The sequence below is a fragment of the Podarcis pityusensis genome (genome assembly GCF_964106645.2).
Source record: "Podarcis pityusensis genome assembly, chromosome: 8".
In the NCBI taxonomy this organism is placed as follows: Eukaryota; Metazoa; Chordata; class Lepidosauria; order Squamata; family Lacertidae; genus Podarcis; species Podarcis pityusensis.
This window is the reverse complement of record NC_138033.1, coordinates 50,237,442-50,255,934: the sequence shown is the minus strand read 5'-3', so window position 1 is coordinate 50,255,934 and position 18,493 is coordinate 50,237,442. Positions and strand designations below refer to the sequence as shown.

The 18,493-nt window shown below is 46.9% G+C and overlaps 1 protein-coding gene across 6 annotated transcripts in view; it reads right to left on the bottom strand.

The window, feature by feature from the left end:
- Positions 1–2,407, bottom strand: part of ACSF3 (acyl-CoA synthetase family member 3) — a 64,053-nt gene extending 61,646 nt beyond the window's left edge. The window contains exon 1 of one of the 6 annotated variants that reach the window (XR_013989750.1): positions 2,148–2,391. Coding sequence is in view for 1 of the 6 variants with exons in the window: in XM_081017813.1 (XP_080873939.1) it covers positions 2,046–2,060 (15 nt within the window). In the remaining 5 variants the exon portion in view is untranslated. The other 5 variants (XM_081017813.1, XM_081017810.1, XM_081017809.1 and 2 more) reach the window with 5 other exon arrangements.
- Between the last annotated feature and the right edge of the window lie 16,086 nt (positions 2,408–18,493).

The following is an 18,493-nucleotide window of genomic DNA, read 5'->3' as shown; positions in this document are numbered from 1 at the left end:
TATATCTTATATATCTTCCACATGCATGGAACCAATCCATAATAGGACACATATTCTCAACAGAAAATACTGTGGTGCGAGTTGCTACACTGGAATGGAATTATCAAAGGATTTTCTGTGTACATACACAAACAGCACAAATTCAGGAAATCTGGCATATATTAGATACCCTTTTATACATATTAACCTTCTGTTCTCACAACCAAAGTTGTGAAATGATGCTAATTTCCCACCCTTTTAATAAGAATAGAACAGCCCTACTAGATCAGATGTAGACCCATCTAGTTCTCACAGTGGTGAATAAAATGCCCCAATGGGAAGAACCACAAGCAGAAAATGAGTACAACTGCATCCTCCCATCATATGAGCAACTGGTACTCAGAGGCATACCACCTCTCATACTGGACAATACATAGTCATCATGGTTAGTAGCCATTAACAGCCTTATCTTCCATGAATGTGCAGCAAATTCCATAATTTGACTGTGCGACAAAATCTTTCTTTTTGTCTGTCACGAATCTCCCAACATTCAGCTTCACTGGATGACCCTTTTGCGTTCTAGTAATATGAGAAGGGACATAGCCTTCTCTGTGTCCACTTCATGCATAATTGTACATACCTCTGTCATGTGCCCCCATATTCACCTCCTGTCTAAACTATTAAAAAAAACCCAAATTTTGTAACCTTTTCTTAAACACAAGTTGTTCAAGCTATTGGTTGCCCCTTTCTGCATCTTTTCCAGCTCTATGATACTTCTTTTCAGACCAGAACTGCATTCCAAGTGTGGTCGCAACTTTATCTCTCCCAAAGGCTCATCTAGTTCAGCATCTTGCTCTCACGATGTCCAGTTGTTTCTGGGGCAAGCAGGACTTGAGGGAAACATGACCCTCTCAACTTGTGATTGCCAGCAACTGGTATTCTGAGGCATTACTGTTTTCGACACCAGAGATAGAACATAGCTATCATAGCTAGCAGTCACTGATAGCCCTATTCTCTATCAATTTCCCAAACTAATTACATCTGGACAATCCTTGTGACAATATTTGCCTTGCTTTCTTTTAAAGCCATTCCTGTTAGTGGTTGTCACTACTTTTTGTGAGAGTTTGCCAACACTGGAGTCTCAAAAGCTTCAGGAGAAGGGAATTCAGTTTCCTCTTCCAGTTTACTCATGCTGTGCTTTAAATGTACATCCTACTTTATAAGCAACTGACAAGACCTGCATTGTAAACAGTGATCATGATGCTGTAAAAAACCAATGTGACCCCCAAGGTGGGTCAACAGGCAAGAAAGTGGGGGTACCCCTACTGTTGGTCTACCATTTTCATAGAAACAAAAGCACAGCACAAAATAGAGCACTGCCATCAGAATAGATATCCCCCATAGAGACAAATAAATAGTTCCTACACAGAGGGATACGCTGTGGGTTGCCACTTCCCTCTACCACAACCAAGTGTGGTGTAGCACTTAAGAGGGTTGGAAAAGGACCTGGGAGAACAGGGTCCAAATTCCAGCTTGGCCATGAAGCTCATTTTGAGTGACCTCAAGCCAGTCACTGTCTCTAAACCTAGCCTGCTTCATAGGGTTGTTGTGAGGATTATTTGGGAGGGGGGCATGCATGCCATCTTGAGCTCCTTGGAGGAAAATGTGGTTTAGAAAATAAATAAGCCCTGTTCCTGTGCAATTTAACTGCAAGGGTTAAGCAAATGAAGCTTTTTCTGGAACGGAGAGAGAAATGGTGGAGGGAGGGGGACTTTAGCTGCAAAATGTGGTCAGGCAAGAGCAGTGAGGGTGCTGGAAGATGGAGGGTGAGGGAAAGGAAAACCCTACTACCTCCCCGCCCCCACGCCCTATGTGTAGAGGGGGCAATATTTATTTATTCCATTTATATTCCCGAAGGAGCCCAGGGCGTCAACTAACTAATGCACCTGAAGAGACAGGAGGTGCATCGCCTGGGCTGCGGAGGGGGCGGGTGGAGATGAAAGGTCCCCGCTTCACTTTCAGGGACCTGAGAGGGGAAGGAAAGAGCAGTGACACCTTCCTCTCACCCCGCCGCCGGTCATTATTTCCACTCCCCAGCAGAGAAGAAGACGGAAGCCCCTTCCCTTCTCCGGGTCAGCCTCCGCTTCCACCCCCGCTTTTGTTCTCACCCGCAAGTCAAGACGGACGGACGGCGTTCCTGCTTCGGCCTGCCGGTCCGTCCGCCAACGACGTCCCCCGTGCAAACGAGGAGCGGCCACGCGAGTTCCGGGGCATGCGTGGGACGGCGAAGGTGTCGGGGAAGGAGGGCAGCTCACGCGCGCCTGACGTCGCTGCAGAGCCCTGGCGTCGTCACTGGATGTTAGGGTGGAGGAGTCCGATCTGATGTCATTGGCGTCCTGTGATGACGTTTTTTGGCAACATTGCCTATGACGTCTTCATGTGTTGAGCCAAGAGGATCAGGATCACAATTCGGGGGTTCTCAACATGCAGAATTTGGTTTGCAGAGAAAACAAACGCACCATAAAAAGCATAATAATCACTCAGCACCCTCATCGTTGTCTCATCGTATATTGTTTTGCTGCCCCCCTCCCCACGTCATCGGACCTGTGCCTAATATTAGAATTTACTTGCCATCTTTTACAGTTTGGTTGGCACAGCTATACTATAGACTTGTAAGTGCTGACCATGTGACCTGTGCACAGTCATCTATTTGAAGGGCAGCTGGGTTTGAAGGACTTTCTGGTCCAAGTCTCATTTAAATATAAATATGTGGCCAGGCACCTTGAAGCTGTCCATCCACAGTTAGCACCTGGCAGGGGAATGAGCAGGCACACAGATCACCTGGTTGTAGTTGTGCCCATTGGAGTGATATATGTTATATTTCTATTTAAATTATAGCAATTATTACTAAATTTGCATATATGCAAAGTTTATGCATCTTTGTACTGTACACTATTTTTAAGTGACGTTTCTTTGTTCCAAGGATACATAAGAGATCAGCCCCATTGCCTCTCTGACATGACACTTGAAACACAGAATTTGCTTATGTTCATTAAAATCTGAATTTTATGTAAACTCTGGATTGTGGTCCTGTTTTTGTTTCTGGAGTGAGATGATAATAGCGGGATAATAAAAAATCTATGAATTAATGATGTCTAAATATTAAGGGAGTCTTTCAGAGTTGTGGAACTATTTGTATTCTGAACCTTTTATTTTAAAAATACATTCAAGCTGAATGAAGATTTTCACTTTTGTGCTTTGTTATACGTAGTTTACTCTTTCAAATATTGATAGGTACAAAATTTTAATGCATCAGCAATGCGTGAGGTGCCACAGCAATATATATTTTTAGCCTTGCTCCTAGGTCTTCACAAATTTAGAGGTAGGTGTGTTTTATTCATTTATTTAAATATTACTATTTTAGTAACCCACCGCTCAATGGTTTAAGAGTACTTGTCAAAAAGAGAGGACAGAAAAGGGTTTCATCCAGAGGCTTCCCTGAATTATGTCCTACAGAAGTCTTCCAGAGCACAGTTTCATCTTAAATCTCCCTGTTTTTTGTATCTCAGCTTTCATTTAAACAAGGCCTATGTATGTCAAGCCCATCACAAATGCACAGAGCAGCTTGCAAACCTGACTGGAACAGAGACCCTAAAGGCTCAGAAACGAAAACGCCAATTAAGCAGGCCCCTAGAGTATTCTGGTATAAAGGCCTTGTGATCTTTAAGTCAATGTCATGATTTTTTTCTTCTTCCTGGGGGTGTGATGTATAATTGATCAGCCTTTGGGACTGCCAAACCCTTGTTGCCCCTTCACACATCTGTGAAACACTGTACACTTGTTAGGGCCCTTTACGTCAAGCTTAGTCTACGCACACTTCAAGTACGAGGTGTTAGAATCCTGAGGTGGGAAAATGGACTGTGTCACCAGACTAAAGATGGGAGGTCTCATATTTAAATGCTCCCTTATATTTAAAAACTCGCTGTGAATTCATAAAAATTACACATACAAAAAAAAAGCAGAGACATCACCTTGCCAACAAAGGTCCGTATAGTTAAAGCCAGTAGTGATGTATGGAAGTGAGAGCTGGACCATAAAGAAGGCTGATCGCCGAAGAATTGATGCTTTTGAATTATGGTGCTGGAGGAGACTCTTGAGAGTCCCATGGACTGCAAGAAGATCAAACGTATCCATTTTTAAGGAAATCAGCCCTGAGTGCTCACTGGAAGGACAGATTGTGAAGCTGAGGCTCCAATACTTTGGCCACCTCATGAGAAGAGAAAACTCCCTGGAAAAGACCCTGATGTTGGGAAAGATGGAGGGCACAAGGAGAAGGGGACGGCAGAGGATGAGATGGTTGGACAGTGTTCTGGAAGCTACAAACATGAGTCTGACCAAACTGCGGGAGGCAGTGGAAGACAGGAGTGCCTGGCGTGCTCTGGTTCATGGGGTCACGAAGAGTCGGACACAACTAAATGACTAAACAACAACAACACACATACAACAGCACAGCCACAAAAGGGCCTTCCTAGAACCTTTCTCCCTGATGTGCTAGCTCTCTATTTGCAGGGAGGTTATTTGTTTTTTAAAAAAACAGACATGAGAGAGCAATTCACCTGCATCCTTAAGCAATACAGTCCTTTTTTCCACTGGGGCTTTCTACCTTTTAAACATTATTTATAGAGCATCTTCAACCCTTGCCACTTGAGATGAGGTGGGTGGTGAATGGGGATGAGGGCTTTTTCAGTGGTGACACCCAGCCTATGGTTTCTCTTCCTTGAGAGGCATGTCAGGCACCAAGCCTACTGCCTTTTCAGTACCAAATAAAGACCTTTTTATCTACCCTGGTCTTTTTAATCCTCTATTTTTTCTGCTTTCATTTTTTTAAAAAATTCTTACATTCGTATCCTACATTTCTGGGATGCAAGATGGTATATAAATGGTTCCCAGGTGGTTTCCCATCAGCAGACTCAGGCCTGCTTAGTGTCAGCAAGGCAGTGGGCTCTGTGAATTCAGACCTTACCCTGGGATATTTTTGTACTGTTGCGGTTCCTCCTTTGCATTTAGGTTAATCTGCTGCTGTTTTTAGATCACACCTCATTCTCATCATTCCACACAAGTGTAGACTTAGCTCAAGTTTTTAAAATTTGTTGCATTTTATGGATAATTTGTTCTGTTCCTTTTTTTAGATCTGCAAGCCACTCTTCAAATTCAGAATGACACCGGAGGGCAGAAAATATTTACCTTCTAGTCCTGCATTCTCTTCCCAAGAGTGGCCATCTAGATGATCCCTTAAGTGGGGCAGCAAGATACTAGACTTCCTTGGTTATTTCCACCAGCTTCTGACATTTGGAGGTATACTGCTTCTGCACACAGAGCCAGAGGCAGCTTCCCAACACCTGGGATTGGAGATAGGTCCTCAAGTCAGGGCAGAGACAGCTGAGGCCCTGCACCACTGCAAGTGTGCTGGCCAGCCTGGCATGGAGAAAGCTTATTGGACTGTGCAGAAGCTACGAGGGGATTCCTGCTGCACCGGAGCATGTGCGTTGTGTGGCAGACGTGAGCGGCCTTGGCACAGCCCTGTGCTTTCGAGACTCTGGCTCTGCTTTCAGACACATGGCAGAACGTTGGGCGCATCTGCCAGCTCCAAAAGCAGCTGCAAAGGGGGCTTGCCTCTTTGCCTCCACTCTGCCACTCTGGTTGAGGGAAATCAGGCAGTGTAACACTTTGTCAGCTATCTGTGGCTGCGGCCATAGCACCAGGCAGCTGCAAAATGGATTTGTTTCCAAATAGTGGCACATGCTTTCGGAGCATGCCTTTTCCGCTCGTTCTGTTTATTCGCTGGCTTGTTTTTAAATCCCACTTTTTGGCTGACGATACCGGGGTGGCAGATTCCGGTTAAATAATTCAACAATGCTTCATCATTCTCCAGCAACCTGTCGTTGCCTTTCCCTCTGCCATATGTGAAGCAGTAACCATCAGTTGCTTCAGACATCTTGTAAAGACTCATCTGTTTGCACCAGCCTTTCCTGGAACCGTAAGATTAGACCCTGTTTTATTTGTTTGAATCACTCAGTTACATTTTTTAATGCTTTTTTTGTAGCACTTTTATTGATTTTAGGTTGTATTATTTATTTCATAAAATCTATGCCCCACTTGATTGTTAAGAAACAAGTACCTCAACGGTTTACAAAGACATTTTAATGATGGTTGTTTTTAAAAGAGAGAGAGAATGTGTATATAGTACACCGCTTAGAGATTTTTAAACTATTGAGCGGTTTATAAATGGTTTTATATAAATCAATAGGCTAAGGTTAGCCTATTGGAGTCTAGCCAAGAGTGCTGGATGCATTAATGCTCCTAAATACCTGCTGTTGGGAATCACAAGTGACTTCAGACCCTCCAGGTGTCTCTATTTTCCAGGGACCATCCAGGATTTACAGAAGCTGTCCCGGTTTCTGATTTGATCCAATAATGTCCCACTTTTCCTTAGGCATTCCCTATTTTCATTGGAATGTTGGGGGGGTATGCAAGTGGGAAGGTTCTGCTTATGGGATTCCCTTTGGAGTTTCCGGTTGTCCACTGTGCAAACAGGATGCTGAACTAGATGGGCCTTCGGTCTAAGCCAACATACGAGACTCTTCTTGCATTATAATGTTCTTAAAATTCAACACTACTGTTCCCAGGAAGGGAAGGGGGCAATGTGCTTTATGGGTACACAAAGTTAACCAAAAATAAAGCAGGATTTTAAGCCTCCTCACATTCCAGCAAGACAAGCATGTTTCTGGCTGAGCAGGCCCTTTTCAAAGCCCCTCAGTGAGTCAGGTGTCAGTGGGAACCAGAAGTGCATTGCCCCTAAGCAGGCAAGGAGGGAGCTTGGTTCAAGCTAGAGAAACAAAAGGAAGCTGTGGAAGCAAAGAGTAAGAGAAGCCCCTTCAAACAAGGAGGCAGCATCAAATGGGCAATTCTACCTGGATGTCTGAGGCTGGCTAAGCACATTAAAGGATAACCCTGCCATCCAGCAGAGGGCAGTGGTGTTCAGTGACAATTCCCAGCACATGGCTGGGCTCTGTGGGTTGTGAGGATAGTTGCATTGGCCAACTCTTCAGCTGGTTTTTAGGGGCTGTCTGGTGGAGAGGTTGAGACAGCCCCTAAAAACCAGCCAAAGAGTTGGCCAATGCAACTATCCTGCTTGTCCCTGTCTGTTCCCAGCTGTGGCAACAAAATATTTTGCTCAACTTCCATAAGAAAGGTATAAGCAAAGTTTTGCAATGATATTGTGGGTGAAAGCCAAGGCAGGATACTGAAAGAGTCCAGCTCCTCTGCAAATAAATATGGGGGAAAGGAAATACGATTTACAAAGTGGGTTTGCAGGGTAGCTCTTGGCTCGGAGCTTTTGCACTAAACCAGAAGTGCATAAAGCAGACCAAAGAAAGGAAATCACAGTAAAAAAAAAAAGACACAATAAAAAATAATGAAACAAAATGCTTTCTGTGTTACCCAGTTGTGGCAAAGAAGCATAGAGGTGGTGCAACTGATGGCCCAGACTACTCCAGCAGTCGTGCAAATGTTTTCAATCCACATGTCTGAAAAATTCCTGGGGTTTTTTTTGTACTGATGACAGGTCAGCTTTTCATATGTGGCCACAAAGAACCATGGGAACTGTACTTTGACGTGGGTGCTGGGAATTGTAGCTCTGTGAGGGGTAAACTACAGCTCCCAGGATTCTTGGGGGATAAGTCATGAACTTTAAATGTGCTTTATATGTATGGCACAAATGCAACCTATAGGACCCTACGAAAGCAAGCTTTAGAACAAAAGCAAGCATTTTGCTCCTGTGCAAATGAGGTCTGATCAGAGAAGCCTTAATAGGATTAGCATAATTTGTAAGCTGCAGAACAGCATAGATTGAAATCTGCTCTTCAGTTTTAGAATGGGGCAAGCCAGGAGCAACTCTTACTCCAGTGACATTCCCATGTCGCCTGCTTCCATTCTGGAACAATGGGCTCAGGTGATCTTGGGGTTTCTCCCTCCTACTCTTCTTCTTTTTAGGCATAGTGATTACTTGGGAGGGGGTCTCACCTGCCCCCTTTTCTTAAATTTGGACAAAGTGGCATCTTCTGCCATGGTGGGTAATGAGGGAGGTCTCCCTCTCCCTCTCTACTAGGGTTCGAGGAAAACGCAGAACAATTCATTGAGTATTATCAAGTTCCTTGATGCTTTGCATGGAGAAGATCCCAGACTCAATCCCGGCATCTCCAGGCAGGGTTGAGAGAGAACACTGCCTGAAACCCCAGAGAGTCACTGTCAGTCATGGTAGACAGGATTGAGCTAGATGGAGGAGAGGACTTTCATTGGCTCCTATTGATGATGGCTGTGTTCTGCCCCTGTTGTTGGAGGAAGTAATGCTTCTGGGTGCTAGCTGCTGGAAACCACAGGAGGGGAGGGTGCTCTTGTGCTCAAAACCTGTTTGCAGGCTTCCCACAGGCAATGGGTTGACCACTGAGAACAGGATGCTGGGTCAAATGGACCATTGGCCTGATTTAGCAGGCACTTCTTATGCCCAAGGATCTGACTAAGGCAGCTTGCTATGTTCTCTATCTTACTATAGTGCGCTTGTTTTGCATGCAGAAGGTCCCAGGTTCAGTCCCTAGCATCTCCAAGTGGGGCTGTGAAAGGGGACACATACACACTGGTCTAAAGCCCTGGAAAGCTGCTGCCAGTCTGTATAGACATTGCTGAGCAAGATGGACCAATGGACTGGCTCCTTATAAGGGAGCTTTCTGTGTTCCTTTGCAATGACCTTGCAAGGTCACAGGCACACTGCGCATCCGTATACCTCCTCCCTGGCCTCTTCCATGCACACACACTTTCAATACAAAGGTAACATTATCCCACAGGCCTTGAAAAGGAAGGAGCCTGTGAACTGGCAATAATGCGTTTGTCAAGTGGGAGACAAAACATTTCAATCAGAAGCTGCCATTGTCAGTGGGGAATGCTGAAAATGCCAAGCTCCCCTTCTGCATGGCTTGGGGTGGAATATTAACAAGTGGCATGCTGTGCCATGCCATGCCTCTGCTCTTCTTCCAGACTCAACAAGGATCCCAAACTCTTGCAAAAGTCAGGAATTCACTTCTGCACAAACTGCCCAGGAGACCAAAGGGAGCGGGTGGTGCTGGAGGAATGAGCAGTTTTTGTAGCCCTGAACTCTCTCAACCTTTGCTGGGTGCAAAGTGAGCATGTGACGTACCAAGAAAAGGCAACTCAGAAGGAAAACAGAAAGCGGAAAGGGGCAGTAGGAGACCCTACATAGGAAAATGCTGCTTTCCTTTGCATGGGTCAGGGAAACCAGGCAAACAGCTTTGCTTTCCCAACTCACTCCCCCCTGAATGCAGAGCTCTCTGCTGGGAAGATAGGCCCACCTCCCAATCTCTCAGCCAGCTTTCGAAGCTCATTCTTGGGACTCCCTAATTGACACTAATATGACACCTCTGACCCCACTGCATATTTAGCCTCCAATATAAAGCAGCAGCTTTTATGCCACGATTGTAATGACTTTTAAAAAATAAATAGGGACACTGTCGCAAGTAAACTTCAGTGCAATAAAAGCTTCTGCTTCAATCTATAATTAATCAAGGAGCTGCTTAATGTAGGGGAAAGAGAGGAAGGAACGGGGAGAAAACAGGACTCAGGATAAGCGTAAAGCACCACTGGAGGCATGTGGGGAAGGAGGCCACAAATATCAGTGAGGCAAAAAACAGGGAGGTGGGGAGCATGAGTGGTTAGGTTTTTGCACAAAAACAAACAAAAAACCCCCAAGAACAAAATAACAGTGAGGCTGATCAGGGGCACAGGAACATAGGAACCCCCCCCATACTTAGTCAGACCATTTGTGCAGCTAGCACAATATTATCTACACTGGCTGGCAGCAGCTCTCCTGGGTTTCAGGTTAGGAACACTCCCAGCTCTGCCTAGAGATGCTGCCAGAGATTGAACCTGGGACCTTCTGCATGCAAAGCAGGTGCTTTATCACTGAACTATGGCCCGTCCCTACCCATATCACATACTGTAATTGCTTGCTCCTAAAACAAGGCACTGTCAAAGCAATAATATAGAGGATGGTCTTGCAACAAATAATTCATTTGTGACATGAGCTTTCATAGGCAGGAGTCTCCCTCTTCAGGACCTCTGACCTGCTTTCCACATCACATTGTCATGCATTAGGCTGTAGCCTAATGAAAGAAACTCCTGCTTTCATTTCATTTCATTACTTAGTTTTAAAGTTGCAGCCCCCAGCCAGACTCTTCCTTCCTAGTACACCAGCCTCCTTTTCTGGAATTTATCCAGAACACCATAATTCCCCAAGGAACTGGGCAGAACTGTGCTGCAAAATTCAGAGGGGTGTGAATTCTGAAGGATGGTTTTGTTTCAGTTGCTGTATTGTTCTGGGAAGTGCACATTAGGAAGCTTTTCCTTTTAAATGTGACCTGAACTGAATTTCTCCCCTATCTCTGCTCCTAATAGATTTGGCAAGTCATAGACACATCCAGAAATGAGCAATTCAGAGAAAGCACTTGGGGAGTCTTGAGTGCACCCCTTTTTCTTTCAGAGATAGACAGAAAAGCCCCTTTTCCAGGCTCTGTCAGCAATTTACTCCTTCCGGCTGCATGGAGTGGGGAAAAGATGGGGAACAGACCCATCTGGAGGAACATACAGGGGACTCCAGATGGACCAAGCTCATGCAACAGGTGCATGGATGGGGTGGACGGGATTTTCTAGGCTGCACAAATGTCTCTCTGTCTGGCAACCAACTATCCATGGGCCAAGGGATACAATCTGTCCCTTTAATAACACAGCCTGAGGTCTGTCACCACCCTGAACAACCATAGAGGCCAGCTCCCAAGAGACAGATGGAGGGCAGTTTAATCCAATTAATCAGAGAATGTTGGTTCTTATTGTGCCAAGAAACTGGCCTGTCTGCTCTGATGTCCTGCTCTGAGACCCAGGGGTCAGCCCAGAATGCCTGCCTTTCATCAGAACAGTGTGCCTCTCCCACCTCCAAGGCACAAGGCTCCTCCTTTCTCCTCTAAACTAGGAACAGGGAACCTTTAGCCCTCCACATGCTGCTGAACTACAACTCCCATCAGCCCCAGCAAGTATGGCCAATGAGCAGGGATGGTGGGAGTTGCAGTACATCGACATTTGGCAGGCTAAAGATCCTCCAAGCCTCCTGTAACTGCCAGGGGTGGCCCTTCCACGAGCAAGATGAAGCCATTTGCTTCAGGTCGCAGATCTTCCTGCCACTGCACTGCTGCCAGCACTGCAGGAACTTTGCCTTGCCACTGCTGCAGCACCAACATCCTTGCCACTGCCACTGCACCCACTGTGCCCTTGCTGCTGCTGGGTTGTGGCGGCAGTAAAGGCTCAGGCAAAATGCAGTGGTGGTGAGGCTGGTGGCAGCACAGGTGTGATGGGGGGGAAGGGAGTGTGTCTGGATCCACAGTGGGGTATTGCTAGAGAAGCAGGGATGTCGCCAGGGCATTTTGCCTACAGTAGAAAAATGTCTTGGGCTCTGCAGGGATACAGGAAGTTGCCATATCCCAAACCAGACCATCGGTCCATCTAGCTCAGAAGTGTCTGCACTGACTGGCAGTGGCTTTCAAGGGTTTCAGGCAATGAGTCTTTTCCCCAGCTCTACCTGGAGATGCTGCTGGGGATTGAACCCGGGACCTTCTGTTTGTGAAGCAGATGCTCTGCCACTGAGCTTTGGCAGAGATACCGTACTGAGATTCTGTGAAGCAGACCGATCCAGTTGCCCTGGAAGCAGAACCAAGGTGGGTTTCTAATGCCGGAGCCCTGGAAGGAGATGACCAGCTGGCAGCCAATGAGCCTCAACTCCTCACTTTAAAACTTGCACTCCAGACCCAGTCTAGGCCAGGGGTGGCCAGTTTCTTGCCTGCCACATATTGCTGGACTACAATTCCCATCATCCTTGACAATTGCCCATGCTAGCTGGGACTGATGGGAAGTGGATTTGGAGAGCTCCAGGTTGGGGAAGGCTGGGTTGGAGTTTTGGACTAGAACAGGGCAGACCTGGGTTCAGATTCCCACTCAGCCATGAAACTTGCCAATCACCAGCTCTCAACCTGACCTACCACACGGGGTTTCTGTGAGGATAACAGGGAAGAGAGGGACCATGTATGCCTCCAGGAGCTCCTTTGAAGGGAAGCGTGATATTATTACTAATAATGCCATTCATCTGTTTGGGAAGTGTGGATATTTATTTATTTATATTCATATATATATTCTACCTTTTCCTCCAAAGGGCTCAAAGTACATAATTCTCCCCTCCCCCTTTAGTCTAAGAGACAGTGACTAGGTCACCCAGTGAGCCTCGTGGCTGATTGGGCATTTGAACCCTGGTCTGTCCAGTCATAGTCCGACACTTTAACCATGACACCACAGTGGTGAAATGTTACACCACATCGTCCGCAACTCTAACCATTAAATACTCTGTCGCTGCAACAGAAGAACACTATAGCAAGCAGGGTCATTTCTTCTCTCCCCCCCCCCCATCCCACAGCCCAAACACAAACACAAAGACGTTTTCCTATGTCCAACAGCTCCGACAGCTGAATTCCTTATGGTGTTTGCAATAAACACCGCAGTGTAAAATATTCTCTGTCTCCCTCCTCCCTGCCTCCATCTGCCAGGGGTTCTAATCTTTAATCCTGTCCTAATCTGTTCCACAGAAGGGACCCCCACCCAGTTGATATCTGGGGTCCAAAGAGCTGTCTCCTCCCCCATCCTCCCTTTTCCCCTGGGCGCAAAGTAGTGATTTAATCAGAGTAGGTGGAGGGCCGAGGAAAAGGGCAAAAGTCAGTGTCAGGCTGCAGCTGGGGGGTGGCTGGGCAGGAGGGTCAGGCAGCCATATGCTCTGAGTCAGGAGAAACCCAATTCATTAATTTACCATTGCAGAGCCTTCCTTCCTCATATCTTCCATAGCTCAAGCAAGTGGGATTTAACCCTTTGGCCTGTGTGGGGAGTGAGCCTTGCTCTGTTTCTCTCCATGGTAGGATCTAAGCTAGATAACATTCTGTGGATATGAATTCCTATGGGAAACCTTCTTTTGGCCCAAGAGCCACTTACCCTTCTTCCAGGGCCATATGCCAGAGGCAGGTAGGGCAAAAGGCGAAGGTAGGCAGAGCAACAAATGCACATTTTACCTTTGTAAAGTAGGCTAGTTTCTGCACACACACACCCATCTCTATCCCCCATCCAGACAAGCAAGAGGCACAGCCTTGGTGTTGGGCATCGCTGTGGGTCTTGACAATTGCCTAACGATAGGGTTGGCCCTCTGGTTTTGCATGAAAGGTGCTTGGGACACAACCCCTGGCACACACGGAGCCCTGGGAAACAACAGCCAGCTGCCATCCACTGGGGATTAGTACCAGTGTTTCCAGTCTGAGGGCCTGATGCTGCCGCTTCCCCTTCCAGAAAGCAATTGTGCTTGGATGGGATACAAAAGGTAAACAAATAAATGCAGGCTTTGAAATCCCTCCTGGCATAGCATCATCTGTGAAATTGATAAGTGTACCATTTGCTGCTTTATCAAAGATATTAAACAGAGCCCGACCCGGGAGGAAAAAGCTAGAAATTCAAAATGAATAAACTGCAGGGCTGAGAGACTGATAGCTGTAAAATGAAATTCAGCAAGGATAATTGTAAAGTGTTGCAGACTAGAGAGGAGACGAGCAAAAGTCGCTAGTATAAGAGGAAGATGAATCGGCTCGGGAAGAGCCTGTGAAATAAGCAAGGGGCTGGTGCAGAAAAAGCAAAGCTCGGTGCTGAGGCACAGGTGCCAAGAAAGCCCAGGTTTGTTTGTTTAGGGAATGCCTCTTTCGGAAACTTGGCTTGTTGCAAAGCATGGGGGGGGGGTGGACAACAACTAGGAGTAAATTTTAAAGCTCAATTTGAATGAGTTAAATCTGAAGGCAGCCTGGCTCCCTGGGATTGTTTGAGTTCATCTCTAATTATTAGCTGAAGCCATAACAATGTGAGTCCTGCTAAGGGAAGCGGCTTCTGCTTTGAAGCCTGGGCAGGAATGCACAGGATGCCTGTCAGCTTTACAAGGAAGATCAGGACTCTCCCGCTTTGCAATCCCTCCCAAGCTTAAACGCCTTGGCTGATGAGGCACAATGGCGATGGATAGGAGTGGAAGATATGCCTGTTCTGTGTATGCTCAGCTCTTGCTGTTTGGCCCCGGAGCTTAAAGCAGAATCATGGCCCAGGACTCACAATTTGTGTTATAGAGGGGGTGGTTGGATGTTGACCAGGGGTGGGAGGAGCTTGGGGATTTTGGAGCTGGGAGACCCTGGCAGAGGCGTAGCAAGCCCAGGTGGTACTCAGTGCGGAAATTTTTTTATCACCCCCCCATCGACAGCTTGTATAGGTATAGGTAGGCTGAGAGTCGCAGGCAGGCGCCAAATGTCACCCCCTCAGCAATTCACCTGGGGTGGTCCACTCCCCTTCCTACACCTCTGCACCCCCACCCCTGTGACCCCCAAGTACCCCGAGCCATCGGGGGAAGTGGCGAGCTATGCCGCTTTGCCAGGGCGTTGGCAAAGCTGCGCACATCATCCTCTTGGGAGCCATGGCTCCTGTCCGTCCCTCTCGCTCCTTCCCTGGCTCCCTGTAAAGCAGCAAAGCGGGGGCTGTTTACGGCGAGCTGGGGAGGGAGGGAAACTGGGAGGGGCCCCCCGGCTCGCTGTAAGCGGCTCCTGCCAGTGGCAGAGGGATCCCACTGCCGTCCGTACAGCGCTCCAGCAGTGCCAGCAACAAACCGCTATGTACAGCACGTGTGTGGTGTCGCTATGTACAGCGCATGCGTGCAACACCGCACATGCATTGTACGAAGTGGTTTGCTGCCACCGCGGCTCGAACACCATATGGACGGTGGCAGGATTCTCTGCTAGCAGCTGCAGCTGCGAACGGAGGATCCTCCACATGAGGCTGTGGTGGCGCGATGGCTGCTCACGCCACTGTGCCCGGGCTGAGGCAGCAAGGCAAGTTGGGTCCAGGGGAGCAACCAAGAGGGTTGGCAAAGGGGTGCTCAGCCCCTGTGCTGTGACCTCCATGCCACATACTTCCTGCTGTGAGGCATCTCCTTCCCCCCTTTTGAGAGGCAACTGAGAGTAGTGCCAACACTAACTCCATCTCTAAGGATAGGAAGGTAACACAGACTTTGAAGACACCCCCACCCCAGGAGTACCCATTTGCTTGCCCACTCCCGGGACTCTGGCTGTGCTAAGGCTGTGCCTGCCCTGCTCTTCAAAAGGAAGATGCAGGGGGTGTTTTGCTTGTTGGATCAAAGTCTTAGCTCATGCTTAGCCATGCATCTGTACCTCTTATTTACCTGCTGCACCTTGTAATCTATGCCTTGCCTGTGCACTGGTCTGATTTATCCATTAAAGGCTTTGACAGAAACTGGACTGTGAATTCTAGATCTTTATCTGGCAGTGAATGCCAGGACAATTTGGCACAATGTGTCAGGCACCACATGTAATCGGAGGTGGGGGGGTTACTTTCTTCTTGAGTTAGAATTCCACCCTGGTTTCCTACACACACACACCTGCCTCCTCCCTATGGTTGGAAGGTTTGTTACCTTCCCCTACACTGAGGGCTCTTTCTTTTTAAGACATTGCAGGGAAATCACAAACTCACTCCCAGCCAGTCATTTTACTAACATAATGCATAGCTAGACCTCTGCAAATACATTTCCCAGTCACATTATGCATTTTTGGCATCAGCTCTAGCCCACAAAAGCTTATACCACAATTAAATCTGTTAGATTTCACACATCACAGGACTTTGGGTTGTTTTTGCACAACTGAAGAACATGGCTAATCTTCTAAGATTTGTTTATATGAAGGAGCCACCCATTTCATGGTTTTTTCAGAGACGGTGAATCCAACTCAGGGCTTGCATTAGAAGTAAAAGCTGTTTCTATTCTCTTATACATTTGAGAATGCAAATGAGGAAGGTCCCCTAATATTAAGAACCAGTATGGTGCAGTGGTTAGAGTGCTGGACTAGGAGCAATGCAGAACCAATTTTAAATCCTCATGAAGCTGATTTGGTGGCACTGAGGTAGTCACCTATCCCTAAGCCTCACAGAGTTGTTCTTAGGAGAAAATGGAGTAAGGAAAACCCATGTGTCCCTCTGTGCAGAGGAAGGAATGCCAGAATGAAGGAATGCCAAAATGATGATGATGGTATCCTGTTCTAGTCTGGGACCTCCAGGAGGTAAAATCTGGCAAGTGTTCAGGTTAGTTCCCAGGAGTTTCAGGACCACGGTCAGTTCCTTGCCTCACTAGGTATAAACTCAGGCTGGACACAAGACATGCATAAGCATCAGGCTTGGAATGCTGCTCCAGCAAAGGCCTGGTCCCAACTGAGTAGTCCTGCTGTCAGGTTGGTGTCCCAAACTCTGGCCAATTTGGTCAGTGGGGGTATTAAAGGCGCTATGATCTATTCCTCAAGCCCTGCCTCCGAGGGAGATGGAGAGAGTTCTGGGGAAGGTGATCCTCATCATTACTCTGGTTGCCCCTTTCTGTGTTGGCAAAGGTTCAGAAAAGGGCAGAAAAAGAATAAACAAGGGACTGGAGTAACTTCCCTATGAGAAAAGGTTACAACATTTGGGTTTGCTTAGTTTTCAGAAAAGGCAAGTAAGCTGCGACATATGTATAAAATGGCATGGAGCAAGTGGACAGGAGTTCTTTTCCCACTCTCATAACACTAGCACTTGGGGACATTCAATGAAGCTGAATGTCATAAGATTCAGGGCAGGCAAAAGAAAGCTTTCCCAAGAGGTAGTGATGGCCACCAACTTGGAAGGCTTTCAAAGAAGATTAGGCAAATCCATGGAGGATAAAGGTATCGGTGGCTACTAACGCTGATGGATACATTCTTTCTCTACTGTCAAAGGCAGTGTGCTCCTGAATAACAGTTGCCAGGAATCAGGAGTGAGGAGAGTGCTGCTGAATTCAAGTCCTGCATTCAGGTTTCCCATTGGGGCATCTTGTTGCCTGTTGTGAAAACAGAATGCTGGACTAGATGGGAATCTGGTTCTTCTTATGTTCTTAACAATCCAAGGAAGAGGCAGGTTGACCTCCATAAGCTGTGCAAGTGAAGGCAGAACTTACCCGGTTCTCCCACCCCATTAAGAGGTTGTTGTTTTTAGGAGTGGGAGTTACTTCTAAGGTTGTTCCCCCCAATCTTCCCCATTGTCTGTGTCATCAAGCCCTTCCTTTGAGAGCAGGAAATCTAAGTCCTGGGCCATGACGAGACACAACCCCATCTTCTACCAGTCCTTGTAAATGCCAGTCCCCTCCCGAAGACTGCAGAGATGCAGCTATCAGCATGAAGTCCCGGGAGACCAGAGCACCTCAGTGTAAAGTGCTTGGACCAAGTGGCTGCCACATCACTTGGAAGGAGGAAGAAGTGCAAAATTGCCCCATTACCATAATTGTATCAAATGATGATTGATGGAGATTAGTTCCTTGTTCACAGAAATTAGGTGAATACTTTTGGTGATGCTTGGATCTCAGCTGCGAACTGCAGCCACATGTAAGATGCCATCAAGCCCTTGAAGTCAAGGAGCTTCTTGATGCAGGACTTGGTCAGGGAGAGAAGCCCAAAGAAAGACTTTTCTCCCTGGGAATATGTCTGAGATTCAGAGGGCTAAGCAGCCAAACAACCCAAGGTGTCCAGAACTGTCATCAAGAGGTGTCAAAGCCATAGCAACTCCGTGTGTGTGTGTGTGTGTGTGTGTGTGTGCATTTATTTATTGTTCTGGCTATTGCTGATGCTGGATCTTCTGCCACCCGGGCTTATACTTATTTATTTACAGATTTCATAAAGTTTCGTAATATCTGTACACTGCAATTCCATGAAAAATATAAATGCAGTTTACAATTATAATACGATGAACGCCACACAGCCATTAAGCGAAAGACTGTTGGGAAAGCAGTGAACCAAGCCCTCAAAGCTAGTTGCAACTCATTTAATTTCAAAGGCAACATTAAAATGGACTTGGAAGTATGGAGCACGCCCCTGCCCCCGGCTCCATTTAGGACAGCCTTCTTTAACCTCTTGCCCTTCCATCATCCCCTGGCTGCATGGGGCAGGTGAGTAGCTCAGTGCAGCAGCGTCTGCCCTGCATGCAAAAGGTCCCAGGCATTCCAAAGTAGGTATGGGGATGTTAACTGCCTGAAACCCTGGAAAGCTGCTCTTAGTAAGTGTAGACACAACTGAGCTAGATGGACCAATAGTCTGACTTGGCACAAGGCAGCTTCCTATCTATCTAACATCCGAAATGCACCAGGTTGGGAAGGATGCTTAGGATGTATGGCTTAACTGAATAGCCGTCTACTGCTCATTTATTCCTTCACAATCCTTGTCTGCGAAAACTGGGCTGTTGCCATGATGCACATCCCCAAGAACGCAGATACAAA